General features: G+C 38.7%; 1 protein-coding gene across 8 annotated transcripts in view; it reads right to left on the minus strand.

Annotated features, from left to right (window-relative positions):
- The window catches only part of hephl1a (hephaestin-like 1a), a 64,798-nt gene that overhangs the window by 20,349 nt on the left and 31,318 nt on the right, over positions 1-13,131 (minus strand). For all 8 annotated transcript variants that reach the window (XM_065281911.2, XM_065281914.2, XM_065281913.2 and 5 more), the window contains exons 6-13: positions 12,809-12,977; positions 9,845-9,984; positions 9,004-9,135; positions 8,098-8,303; positions 7,823-7,973; positions 7,504-7,716; positions 6,979-7,189; positions 6,756-6,895 (exon numbers count right to left, since the gene is read on the minus strand). In XM_065281911.2, coding sequence (XP_065137983.1) covers positions 6,756-6,895; positions 6,979-7,189; positions 7,504-7,716; positions 7,823-7,973; positions 8,098-8,303; positions 9,004-9,135; positions 9,845-9,984; positions 12,809-12,977 — 1,362 coding nt within the window. The remainder of the gene's footprint in view (positions 1-6,755; positions 6,896-6,978; positions 7,190-7,503; positions 7,717-7,822; positions 7,974-8,097; positions 8,304-9,003; positions 9,136-9,844; positions 9,985-12,808; positions 12,978-13,131) is intronic.

Here is a 13,131-nt window from a genome sequence, read left to right on the forward strand (position 1 = left end):
CAGATTCACGAAGCAAAAGAGCTTGGACCTTATATTTGTATTGATTTTTAGAACTAATAAAATATACCTCTACATCAGAGGCAAGTTAAAGGTGCAAAAGAGGATGTTTGTTTTATACATTTTTGCAATATTACTTGAAACTGTCTTTACTAAATGATAAAAGACTATTTATTAGCTGCACTGAAAGTAATATTATTAATATACGTCATCTGTGCACAAGATAGGGCCTTAAAAACATCTCCCAATTGCTCATGCGGTCATCGCATAAGCGATTGGCCCTCTGGCTTGTCAATCACTGCCATTACGATCCTTGTGAGAGACGTGCAGGCTCCAGTAACTAAACACAGGCGAATCATGCGCTTAGCGCATGAAACTCCGTCTTAAGTTTCGTTTTGTTTTCATTGTCGATCCTGCTTTCCTCCTCAAATTTGCACCACGGTAGAGAAGAAACTCGAAGGAGGATGCAAAAGAAAGACTTTTTTAAGCCGCTGGGAATAGGAGAAAATTGTCAGAAGAACGTAATGTAAACAGAGTCGTTATTGGAGAAACATTTCAATGATGGAGAGCAATGAAGGAACAGAGAGGTGTCAAGACTGATGCGCAGTTCGCAAAATTCTTCCCGACAGGTAACAGTGATTATTCTTTCTTTGGGGAATAATTATTGTTGTACTGTTATTCAAGTATATTGACGTTGTTCTTATACTGTAGTTGTAAGGCAGTGACCAGTCTGCTACATGCTAGTTGAAATGGGAGTAGCGTAGACTGATCTAACGTTTTAACGTCTTATTTGTTTATTATCATAATTTCACATAATTAATCCACTGACGCGAGTCACGCGACACAGCATATGCCGATGTTTAACAAACACTCGTGTTCAAATATTCGTGCACGAGTTTTGGAAGGCGTTCCCTAGAAATGAGCTGTGAAGGAGGGAGGTTGTTCTTACGCATGCGCTCATTTAAAAAACTCAGTCACCGTTTTTGGATTCTCAGTCGGCGAAAAACATCCTCTTTTGCGCCTTTAACTGAAAAATGTCCGTCTCTGACTGATTTTTTTAGCCATGAAGGAAAAATCTGAAAGTGGTCCATTATTTTGAAAGATTACACTTAAGAGTACATTTATAATACGGGTCTTGTGTCGGGAGACATGAGCGGATACAAAACTGCATGTTACACTCTCGGATGTGCTATCACAGGGGTTCCTAAACTTTTTTCCTGCGCACCCCCTTCTATGTCCCAACAGGGTTGGCGCACCCCCAATCCCCACTTCAAAAAAAAAGACTTTTGTTTTTAAAGACTCATGTTTAATCGTGCGCAAATAACCAGGGGGCGGTTGCAACAGCCGGACTTTAAGAAGTTGGGTGTAAGTCCTACATCGAGCTTAGCTACGTCTGACATTGTGAAAATATTTACGCGTGTTGCACCATCTGAAACTACGACCAGACGCAGCTACGCTCAGCGTAGATTAATGCGCGCCCCCGTGTATGCGTTTAACCACTGTGATATTTAGATGCCATTCGAGTTTACTATGGTAAAAAACTTACACTTACTGCCGTCAGCTAATAGATGATATATGAGTTTCCTCATGTTTACCAGTGCGCTCTCCTTCTAGATGCGTGCGTAACGTGCAGACCCATCATTCACGAAAGCCTTTACTGTTCGCACAAAAGGTGTATAATAGTTTGCAGATTCATTATAACAGCTTAAGTTTCAAACAAAATGAAATGAAAGCCTTTAATTAGTTCCCTACAGTGTCTTTTTAAGTATGTATGTATTTTATTATATAATTCATTGGCGGTCTCTTTACCATGCATGAAAACACATTGCTCGCGTATCCTGTGCATTAGACGTGCCCATGTCTCGTCACATTTCATTGTTTCTATTTGTGCCATAAAAAGTCTCTCTCTCTTGGTCCCTCTCCTCCTTCGTGACTAACAACTTTATCATAAGACGTCCCACACTTGACAGTTTCCCTGATTTCAGCCAGTTAAGCATATTTATAATATATATGGAATGAATGAAACGAGTTGGCACGCATATAGCGGCTGCAGTGCATAACAGAAGAGCAGTGCGTAGAAAAAGACAACAGCTGTCTTCTACGTTTCTATCAAAAACTAATTAAGTATAGTTTTTTTTTAAAATAAAAGCGATTATAAAGGAAATGTTTACTGTTCATTTTTGTATTTATTTATTGTATGGAAAAATCCCACTTAAAGAAACAGACCGCCATTACATTTTTCCTCTCGCGCACCCCCTGGTGGCAGCTCGCGGACCCCTGGGGGTTCGCGCACCACACTTTGGGAATCCCTGTGCTATCAGAACCGCTAAACAATGGTACAGAGAATGAGTAGAGTCTCATTTTCAACTGAATGACTCAAAGCGTATGTGGCAGTGACCGAGAACATTGACCCAATCCAGTTTGCCTATTGCCCTAATAGGTCTGCCGAGAATGCTGTCTCCCATCTCATGCATGCCAATCTTACCCACACCAACAACAATAAAAGGAATTATGTGAGGCTGCTGTTCATAGATTAAAGCTCATCCTTTAACACTATAGTCCCCCATAATTTGGTCTCCAAGCTCAGAAACTTCGGACTTAATACCCCACTCTGTGACTGGGTTCTTGATTTTCTATCATGCAGACCTCAGGTAGTGAGGGTGGGTCAGACCACCTCCAACATCATCACTTTGAGTACAGGAGCTCCACAATGATGTGTTTTGAGCCCGCTGCTCTACTCCCTCTACACATATGACTGTGTCCTCTCACACCTCTACTTTCGGATGATACAGTGGTTATGGGCCTCATCTCCAACAGCGTTGAGGCTGCCTACCTAGTTGAGGTAGAAAGTCTGACATCATGTGCCAAACAAATAGTCTATTTCTGAATGTTAGAAAAAAACCAAGGAGCTGGTTGTGTCCTTTAGGAGGAGGCAGCAGTGGTTCTACACCCCACTCATCATTAATGGGACCCCAATGGAGAGAGTGAGCAGATTCAAATACCTTGGCGTACATGTTTCTGAGGAACTGACCTGGTCTAATCATATTCAAGCTCAAGTTAAAAAAAAACAGACAGCGACTGTACCATCTGAGACTCCTGAGAAAATTCAAGGTTTCCCTTGGAATCTTGAAAATTTAGTATATCGGGGCTAAAGAAACATATTGACTCGGTGCATTTCATCGTGGTACGGAAACAGCTCAGCCCAGGATCTTAAAGCCCTGCAAAGAGTAGTGCCCTCTCTGCAAGACATTCACACCAGGAGATTTAAATCTAGGGCTGTAAAGATGTGGGTGGCAGTGGCTCAGAGGTTCATGTAGGTTGTCTACAAACCGGAAGGTTGGTGGTTCAATCCCCGGCTCCACAGGACCAAGTGTCGAGGTGTCCTTGAGCAAGACACCTAACCCCAGCTGCTCCCGACGAGCTGGATGGCGCCTTGCATGGCTGACACCACCGTCTGTGAATGTGAGGCAATGTAAAGCGCTTTGGATGGCCATAGGTCTGTTAAAAGCGCTATATAAATGCAGTCCATTTACCAAGATCCCCAAAGACTCCACCCATTCTGGAAACCCACAGTTTAATCTGCTACAGTCAGGCAGACGCTTCAGGCAGAGAGGCTCAGAAGGAGTTTCTTCCCTCATGCCATCAGACTGCTAAATATGAACATTAAACACACTGCACTTTAGAGACTCTGGTAGTGTAGGTTTACCCAATAACTCTTTGCACACTGCACTTTTTTGTGATAACCTAACTATGCAACTCTGGAGCGGTTTGTTTGTGGTGAGAACGCCATCTGAGATCAAACAGACCTAACGGCAAAAGTACTGCGCATTTTTGGACTAAACCAGCATTATAGGATAAGGAAGTGTTTGTTCACAGTTTCTTTTATATTATCACAATGGCAGGTCGCGGCAATTCCTCGATTTAAGGAGCCTCATAAATTCGGTGGCGTTCATTAAAATTTTGTTTTCAAACCGCATCCGCGCTTCATTATGGAAATGAACAGTTTGTCTAGAGTGCTGTATACAAACTACACTCATCTAAAGGATTATTAGGAACACCTGTTCAATTTCTCATTAATGCAATTATCTAATCAACCAATGATGCATTTAGGGGAGTGGTCCTGGTCAAGACAATTGATCAGGACTGTTTCTGACCATGTCTATCCCTTTATGACCACCATGTACCCATCCTCTGATGGCTACCTCCAGCAGGATAATGCAACATGTCACAAATCATTTCAAATTGGTTACTTGAACATGACAATGAGTTCATTGTTCTAAAATGGCCCCCACAGCCACCAGATCTCAACCCAATAGAGCATCTTTGGGATGTGGTTGAACGGGAGCTTCGTGCCCTGTATGTGCATCCCACAAATCTCCATCAACTGCAAGATGCTGTCCTATCAATATGGGCCAACATTTCTGAAGAATGCTTTCAGCACCTTGTTGAAAAAATGCTACATTTTGGTTAGTTTCAACTGGTGTGGACGAGAGCAATCAGTGTGGTGTGAAAACGAACCAAAACTGCTAAATAATATTGGTTTTGCTTTTGGTCCGGAGCAAATAAACCGAACTACAGATGTGAAAGCTCCCCAAAAGCCATTCAGGACCATAGACAGCACAGAGAGTGACAAACCAAATATGCCGAGCAAAGACGCATAAAATGTCAGTAAAAATCTGTTTAATTGTTCTTTAAAGTATTGCTCATTACTGTTTACAAAGCAACATCCGAATGATATTTTTCCAATGCCTCCCATTATAAAAAAGCAGGGCCACAAACATTAAACTTACCATTAAAAAGTTGTAAACTTAGATACTGTGCTTTTGTTTATTCAATGTCTTTATTTTGTAGCAGTTAAGTTCTGTTTTGCCAAATTTGTCCGTTTTTGTCATACTTTCACTGGGCCTATAATACTTAAAGGGACACTTCACCCATTTGCATTAAGCTTTGTATAGTTAGAACCCCAGTCATGTTTTTGAATGGTCATGCATCATTTCCTCAGTTGCCACTGAGACAGGAGAAATACAGATTTCAGTGTTGCACTTCCTTCTTTCAATGATGTAAAAATCATAATTTTGCATCATTGAAAGAACGAAAGTCCAATATCTTTGCTGAGGGGGTGAGACTACAAACACCCCTTTTCTCGGTCAAATAGGCACCTAATTCTAAATGTATGTTACAATTCGACTACAAATATGACCTACTTTCAATAAAGATTAATGTTTCCATGGGTGAAATGCTCCTTTAAAGGGGACATATTATGAAAATCTGACTTTTTCCATGTTTAACTGCAATAATTGTGTCCCCAGTGCTTCTATCAACCTAGACATTTTGAAAAAGATCAACCCAGTACCTTACTTTTGGTAAATCATTCTCTGCAAGCATGTGTTGTAATTTGGCTCCTATTGTGATGTCAGAATAAGGTAATACCGCCCCCTTTATCTGCACTATCCAACCACAGCACAGCCATTTAGTACAGAGAGAAATTGAGAGAGAGAAAATAATTCACAGCACAATTGAGTTTCAATTGCAACAAACCACCATCATTGTGATCAGTGTTTGCACTTCAGTCACTCATTTGCATTTTAAATGACACACATTTTGTGGACTATCACTGTTTTAAACACTCTCTCGAAAATACAAACATGCACATACTCACAAAATTGCTCACATAATATTGTAGCCCAGGTTGTGATGACACAGCCAAAACAGCACAAATGTCAGTCAAAAAAAGCTGGTGAAAACTGCTCAAGGATGCCAAATCACCTAAGGATCCCAGAGGGTTAAAGTATTTCTGTTGCCGATCACTAATCTGAGAAGAGTGGGAGATCTTCAGGCCATGTCAGTTTACCCAGTGTGCCTGAAATTTGCACCTGGGATAGTTAAGGCTTTTTTGTACCCTAGACCCGGTTAAGTGCCTAAGGTAGTAGCTTATGCGTCGCAGGCTTTCTGTCCTCCGAAACTAGGGATCATAAAAGCTTAATCTTGAAGGTCTTTTAGCGATCAAGGAAAGTCTTAGTAAGTGGGTAGTTGAGGCTATTTCTTTTGCTTATGAGATCTTTGGATGGCCTTCATCAATTGTCATCCATGCTCATTCTGCTCTGGGTATGACAGCTTCTAGGGCCTTGTGGCTAGGGCATTTAGTTCAGAATGTCTGTAATGCAGCATTGTGGTCCTCTGCGCTCACATTCGTCCAGTTCTATGAGTTAGATGTAAACTGTACACCTGGGGCCCAGGTGCTTATGTCAGGTGCTTATGTCAGCTGTTATGAGCACCTAAAGCACTTAAACACATGTAACCATGATTCCCTGAGAAGGAAACAAGACGCATCTCCCTGACATACTGCCTGCATCCCTGTCTCACCTTGCTTCAACATTATTTAAGTTGAAGCCAGCTTGTCTGGATGTGCTTTTAAAGCCCAATTTCCTGGTTCCTATGTCACCTGTCCATGACGTATCGTCTCACGCAAAAGTTGTTCCCATAGCGTAGAATCGGCAAAGCAGCTTTGGAAATCATGTTTACATGCGTAATCTAAGATGTTTCAATTACATTATTTGAATATAGTCAGTCGTGAACTAAAGTGGGCCAGTCTAAGGCATGAAACTCCAGGGGTAAAAATGACCTTACGTAACCTTTGCTCTGCATGTACGATTAATTAAAAAAAATAGGATCATAGCATCTTTAACTAAATCTGGGACAGATTCATGTCAGAAAAATATAATTTGCTTTATATAAATTCAGTATCAGATATTCCATACCCATTATCCCTAAATGCTCCTCCTCTGCACTCCTTGGTTTCGTTTGGGTAAATGTCCCATCTACATATTCGCGGAACACCACTTTTTTATACTCAGCACCAATCCGATCACTTGACCTATTAAGGTAAAGACTTCTTAAGCTGCAAAGAGAAAGGAAAAATATAGAAGGAACAGGCAGGCAATAAATGAAACTCAAAGTCTAAATAGGCAACAGTGTGTGTACCTGTCCTCTATTGTAGTCTTGTGCTTCTCAAGTTCCCAAGTATAATCTTGCGCATAATTCCATAAAACTTCCTCTGCAGCTATGTAGTAGTGTATATCAGATGTAAAATGTTCTGGTGGAGGACTCTCTGCTGAGCAGACTTTTACTTTGTAATGTTGCTGCATACCTGAATTGTAGTGATTACCTGTACGACAGCTTAGCTCAAACATCCCTGAGGCACAAAGAGCAAAATTATGATTTTCAGAAGTTTTCATCATGCGTAATATATAATTCTGTAATTGATAATATATTTAATTCAATGAAATTATGCATTACTTTTCAGAGCAGCTAACACATTTGTGTTAATCCATAGTTTTATAGTTTTACTATTGTTCTACAATGTGGAAAAGACACATTAATATGAAATGAGCAGTTGACCCTTATCTTTTGGACCTGTAGTAGACTTGTAGTAATTATATGCATGTATGAAAAAGAGCTGGAGATACAGCATCCCACAGACCCTGTCTTAAAACAAATATGGCTTACCATTATTATTGGGTATCATGTTGACCGTCACTGTGGTATGTGGGAATAGATTGAGAGTGTCACGGTTTGTCCCATCTCGTTCAAACGTGTTGCCCTGGAAATAAATTCCATGGATATCCACTTCTGTGCCTAAGCCAAGTGTGTGCCAAACAACATGTTCACCAAAACACAAGTCTAGTCCAGGAAGGTTTCCATACATGTACCCATTCACCGCTGAGAAAGAATATAAAAATGCTTCAATAAATCTTTACAAAAACTGTAAAAACACAAACTTTTGTGAGAAAGAATTTACATTATGAATAAATAAACATATGCATACCATGCATCTTATTGCTCTCCTGAAACTCTTCATCATCTTGATCCGTCTCACGGCTGCCAAACTTTTTAATGTTTTCTTCCAGATACCTGCTTTCATTTTCATCCATCACAGAGAATAGCAGAAAAAACTCATGCTGAATTTTGTCAGCATGCTACAGCCACACCCATAGCATGGAAAGAAAACATATATTGTTTGTTTAGAAGGCAATAGAAGCCTTTAGTCCAAAAGAAATAAATTGCACATATTGTCTTTGTAGGTCTATCTTAGTTTCTAACCTGATGCCCACTCCGATCAAGAATGCCTTTTTTGCACACTTGTAAGGGCCCAACTAGGCCAGAGTTTGTGTCACGAAAAGGATCAACAGAGGAATAATACAAGTATGAAATACAGGGAGGGTCACTGTCAGAGGGACCTTCTGTTACATTCCAAATATAGGTGAATTTTGTACCTGGAGCCACTGAGGCTCCATTTTTCTGAGTACCTAAAGAGGATATAAATACATTACTTTAACAAGGAATCTAAAATGTCTAATTCCAATTCTTAATGACACACAATAAAGTTTGAGTTTATAAAACTAAATATTTAATCATTTAGTTTAAAACATGTGGCAAATGTTCTATTGTTTAACATTTCATTTAACAGCCTAGAAGTGTGAATTCCTGCAATTATCCAGTTAGCAGAATCAAAATGCTTATCTTGAGTCAACTTAATTCTTCCAAAATTATTTGAAGAATATTTTTACACAAATATCATCATACATTTTTTTTGCTTTTCATAATATTTGTTTTGAAATATTACTTTAAATAACTTGACCTTGCTTTACAGTTATAAGGATCTAATGACGTTGAAATGTAAATGTAAATATGCTTGAACAAATAAACTAACGCAAGGCATGACTATTTAATTAGTTAGATTCTGATTATAAACTAAGTATTACACTTTATTGACACTGTTAAAGGTACCTCGTTATATGAAATATACCATCAAACCAATGAGTTACAGTTCTTCAAGTTCTTCAGCTGTCTTTTATTACTGTGCATGCTCTTATGAACGTTCCATGCATATTGTCAATTATTCAATGTCCAATAACTTGTTTGGATTACTGTTAAATGAACTGTTAAATTATTTTTCCTCACATTTTGTTATTGATGTGTACACCTCACCTTGTGTATGTGACTTACCATCCTGATACATAGATCCCTCATAGGCTTTTTCATAATGCAATCCATGTGGCTGAATGCTATAGTCATGTTTAGCATTATTTAGGAATGTTACAATGATAACATCACCAGTCTCTGCTCTGATGACAGGACCTAGGGGGAACAGAGGTGATTGTTCGCTCACCATTGTTAATACACAAGGGCACTACTTTAATATAAAATGTACTTGATGGAACTGAAAAGGTATCACTTTTCCCATCAAAAGTTTATGGTCACTTATTTATTCCTTATTAATTAATTTATAATTATATTTTTCCTCATTTTAGAATAATACTATACTTATCTAATCTATGGAATTACACAACTTTGAGAATTATGTTCCCAAGAATAAATACAATTTATGTTAGCGTGAATAATTTATTAACCCTTTGCCCAAAACGTGTGAAAATACTCTTGGTATTTTAAAAAAAAAACATCACATTGGATGTTTATAAAGCCCAAAGCAAGAAGTTACTATCTCCTGCTGGATACGTTTTCTTTATTATAGGCATGCATTTAAAAAAACACTTTTTTAAAATAAGTTTTTAGTTTTCTAAGAAAAATAATAAATATGTTGGCAATATAATATTTTGTCTAAAATAACAATGTCAAATATGTAAGCATACCACTGTGGATTTTTAAGATAATATAAAACATTTCAGTAAGGTGACCTTAAACGTTTGAGAGGCAATATCTCATAGCATCGTTCTTTTGCATGCCACGTACTTACCTTCCATTCGTAAATTTGAAAACATTAACATAGACAAATATGTTTTCTTAGCCATTAAGTCGTTATGTGCATAAATAATTTTTAAGGTTTTACCTAGAATACCAAGATGCACGTCCGAGCCCACAATGTGTGTCTTAGTAGTAAATGATTCATCAGTGTATGCAATGTATCTGGCTTTCAAGTATTTTCCACCCAGCTTGCCATTGTCATGACTGAAGAACTTTGCAGAGTCACTAAAGAAATACAGAACAACATGTAGGGTGTCATGTATGGGGGGGACAGAATTTTAATAGAGGGTATGCATGGACGTCACTTTTCCATGTGACCATGCCGGAGCTCCCCCTGTTGAGTGACAAAACATTTAGCAAAATGGCTGGCTGTTTTAGCGATGGCCGCGAAAATGTCAGTATAACTGACAATTATCAGCAAAAAATAAATTTAGTTGGACTTGATAGTGACCATAGCAACTTGTCAACCCACCTGTGGTCAGTGGACGTTAGCATGCCATGAACAATGTTTTTACTTCTCCTTTCAGTGTTTTATGGCAGTCTGTAAAACGATAGCTCCGAATTCTTGTTAATCTGTTAGTACAGTCTATCGCACAACAGCTTTTTCCCATTTAGACATGTTTTCCCTGTGTTTTCGCTGATTTCATACTGTACTCAAATTCTGCCGCTCTGTCTTTTGCCACTCAGTGAGCGTTACCGCAGTCACTTTCGCCGAAGGTGACGTCACGTGCATACTAGGCTGTAACGATTAATTGCGTGTCCCATTAAAAACACCTGTCTGAAATCATTTCTGAATCGCAAGGCTAGGATTCTGTTTCATGCACAGCTTATGCGTGTACTATGGCATTTGGTCAGTATAAGTCCTTATCAATCGTCGGATTCTGGGTCGTTTATAACGTGCATTTGAAAGAGTAACACTTGTAAGACAATTTCCTAAATAAGATAGCACCTCCCCAAAGGACACTGCATGGGGGCAAAGTGAGTGCGCGAGAAAAGCCTCTCTCCACGATTCACAGTGGACTTCCCACTGAGACACATTTGGGTTTCAAAGACACACCTTTACGGTGTCATACATATGTATTCTTTTCTCTAAAAGCAAACTGTATATGAAATGCTACATGCACAAAGAATCTAAAATCTGTATCTTATTTGTTTTCTATTGAAATGTCTCATCACAAGTGGTTACAATGGTCTCACCCATATAACAACAGAATTCAATGTTAAAGTATATGTGAAAATTCATTCAATGTTGATAGACACCTCCCATTCTAAGCATAAACCAATCACCCACTGTATACAGATTAAGGACAGCCTTTAGTTTTTACAACAACCAATCAGTACAAAATTCCTATATGCTTTGTTCTCTGGCTATTTAAGGAGATGTGTAGAAGATTTAGGCGGGACTTTCAATATCGAGAAATGCACCCCCATGATGCTGTCCTGGCACAGCATCATGTATTGTTATTTTACTTTGAGGAATCTGTAACCAGATCTTCATCTCATTACCAGGTATGCAATGGGTTTTCGTTTGATTTTCGTATTCGAATTGGAATGTAAATTGGCTTCTGAATTATGTTTTCTTACCTGGTAAATAAATTGTTACATTTGAATTCATTCTATCTTCTCTGTTTCATTAACTATTCTAAGTTACTACAGGTATTACGAGATCCTTTATCACCATAAATCTACGACCGGGGTATAAATTCATGCTAATTGTCTATACCGATGAACTTAGAGGTTCAGCCATTACCTTACTATATGTGGACTATCAGATGATAAGTCAGGACCTCTGATCAGTATCTCTACTATAATTATAGTTTTGAGTTCTGTATTAAGTTGGATATAGTTGGCTGGGTTGCATAATATTTTCTAATGATAATTAAGGGCACGCCAGCATGGGGCAGTTGCTTCAACCATTTCCTCTGGTTACACGGATAGACTAATTATTTAACCCTAACTAAGTTGTGGGTAATTGTAATGATTATTCGAGGACTATATAAGTCAGGACCTCTGGTGCGGTTAAGTTTAATTATTTAACCCTAACTAAGTTGAGGGTAATTGTAATGATTATTCGAGGGCTATATAAGTCAGGACCTCTGCTGTGGTTGAGTTTATGTTTCAGAACCCGCACAACGGCCGGTGTGGGCTGATATGATATTGGTAATCGAATGAATGAGTCCAATGTTAACATGAGTAAATAGAATGGTCAAATGTTTATCCAAATTCCAAAATTACATCAATTTGATTCATATTACAATACGTTTTATATCTTTGGAGTCAGATTATAAAGTTGCGTAATGTTAAAACCGGAAGCACCGGAAAAGACCGAATGCGCTATAAACCGGCCATACCGTTTGGATTCCGTCGTTGGGCCAAGCGGATGGATGGGGTCATATTTGGACTCCTTACACACTCGTTAAACAAAATCATTCACAATATTCTTTATTATCATGAAAATACCTGAAATAATCTGAAGAACAGCGATATAAATATTCCTATAGACAGTTCCTGGAATAGCATTTGTAATGCTACTTCTTCTGTGGCATAAAGGAAGTTTCTGCATGAGAGCACCCCCTGGCTTTCGGATGTTCCGGGGTTTCACCATTCATTTATTGAGAAAACGCGCATTTGCATGATTAATCGTTACATCTCTAGTAAATACCCTCTATTGCAGACAGCTCATATCTTCTACCGTGTGTCCTTCGGTTTCCGTTTACCACTGCCGCATGATCTAAGTTTGGAGAGCTGTCAAGTTTTATTTTGCTGTGTGCTTGGCAAAAGCGGCATGCAAAGACAGTGCAGCACATGATGCATATATTTTGAAATAATGCATGTTAACAATAAACTTGGCTTTGTTCTGTGTATTAACGTAATTTCAGGACAGATCAAACTTGAGGCCTGCTGACTATCAAAAAAGTCAAGTTAAAAAAGTGTGTATTTAAAGTCAAACAAAACTGGCATTATTAAAGTACCTAAATTAAACTATCTGTATATCTTAGTCCTCTACACTTTATTTTAGCACTTTATTTTAAGTATCCAAAGTCTTTACCTGTCTGGATCAGTAAGTGATATATTTTCCATATAGTTCATGCCTGAAGGAGCGTAGTCCCAATACACCTCCTCAGCAGCAATGTAGAAATGTCTCTCAGTGCCAGCGGGTTTTGCTGGAGAGTCTGTAGATCCACAAGCCATGACTTCATAGAAACCCTGCATTCCCGCTGATCCAAAACAGACCATAAAAAAGAGAGAAAAAGAGTACATTAGACTGCCTGTTCTGTTAATACACTACATTATAGGGAACAGTGCACATTCAGGCAACATTACTGACGCAACTTTCAACTTCAACTGCCAGTGAAGCAATCCATTATATGT

This window comes from Paramisgurnus dabryanus, chromosome 8, assembly GCF_030506205.2.
Source record: "Paramisgurnus dabryanus chromosome 8, PD_genome_1.1, whole genome shotgun sequence".
Lineage (NCBI taxonomy): Eukaryota > Metazoa > Chordata > Actinopteri > Cypriniformes > Cobitidae > Paramisgurnus > Paramisgurnus dabryanus.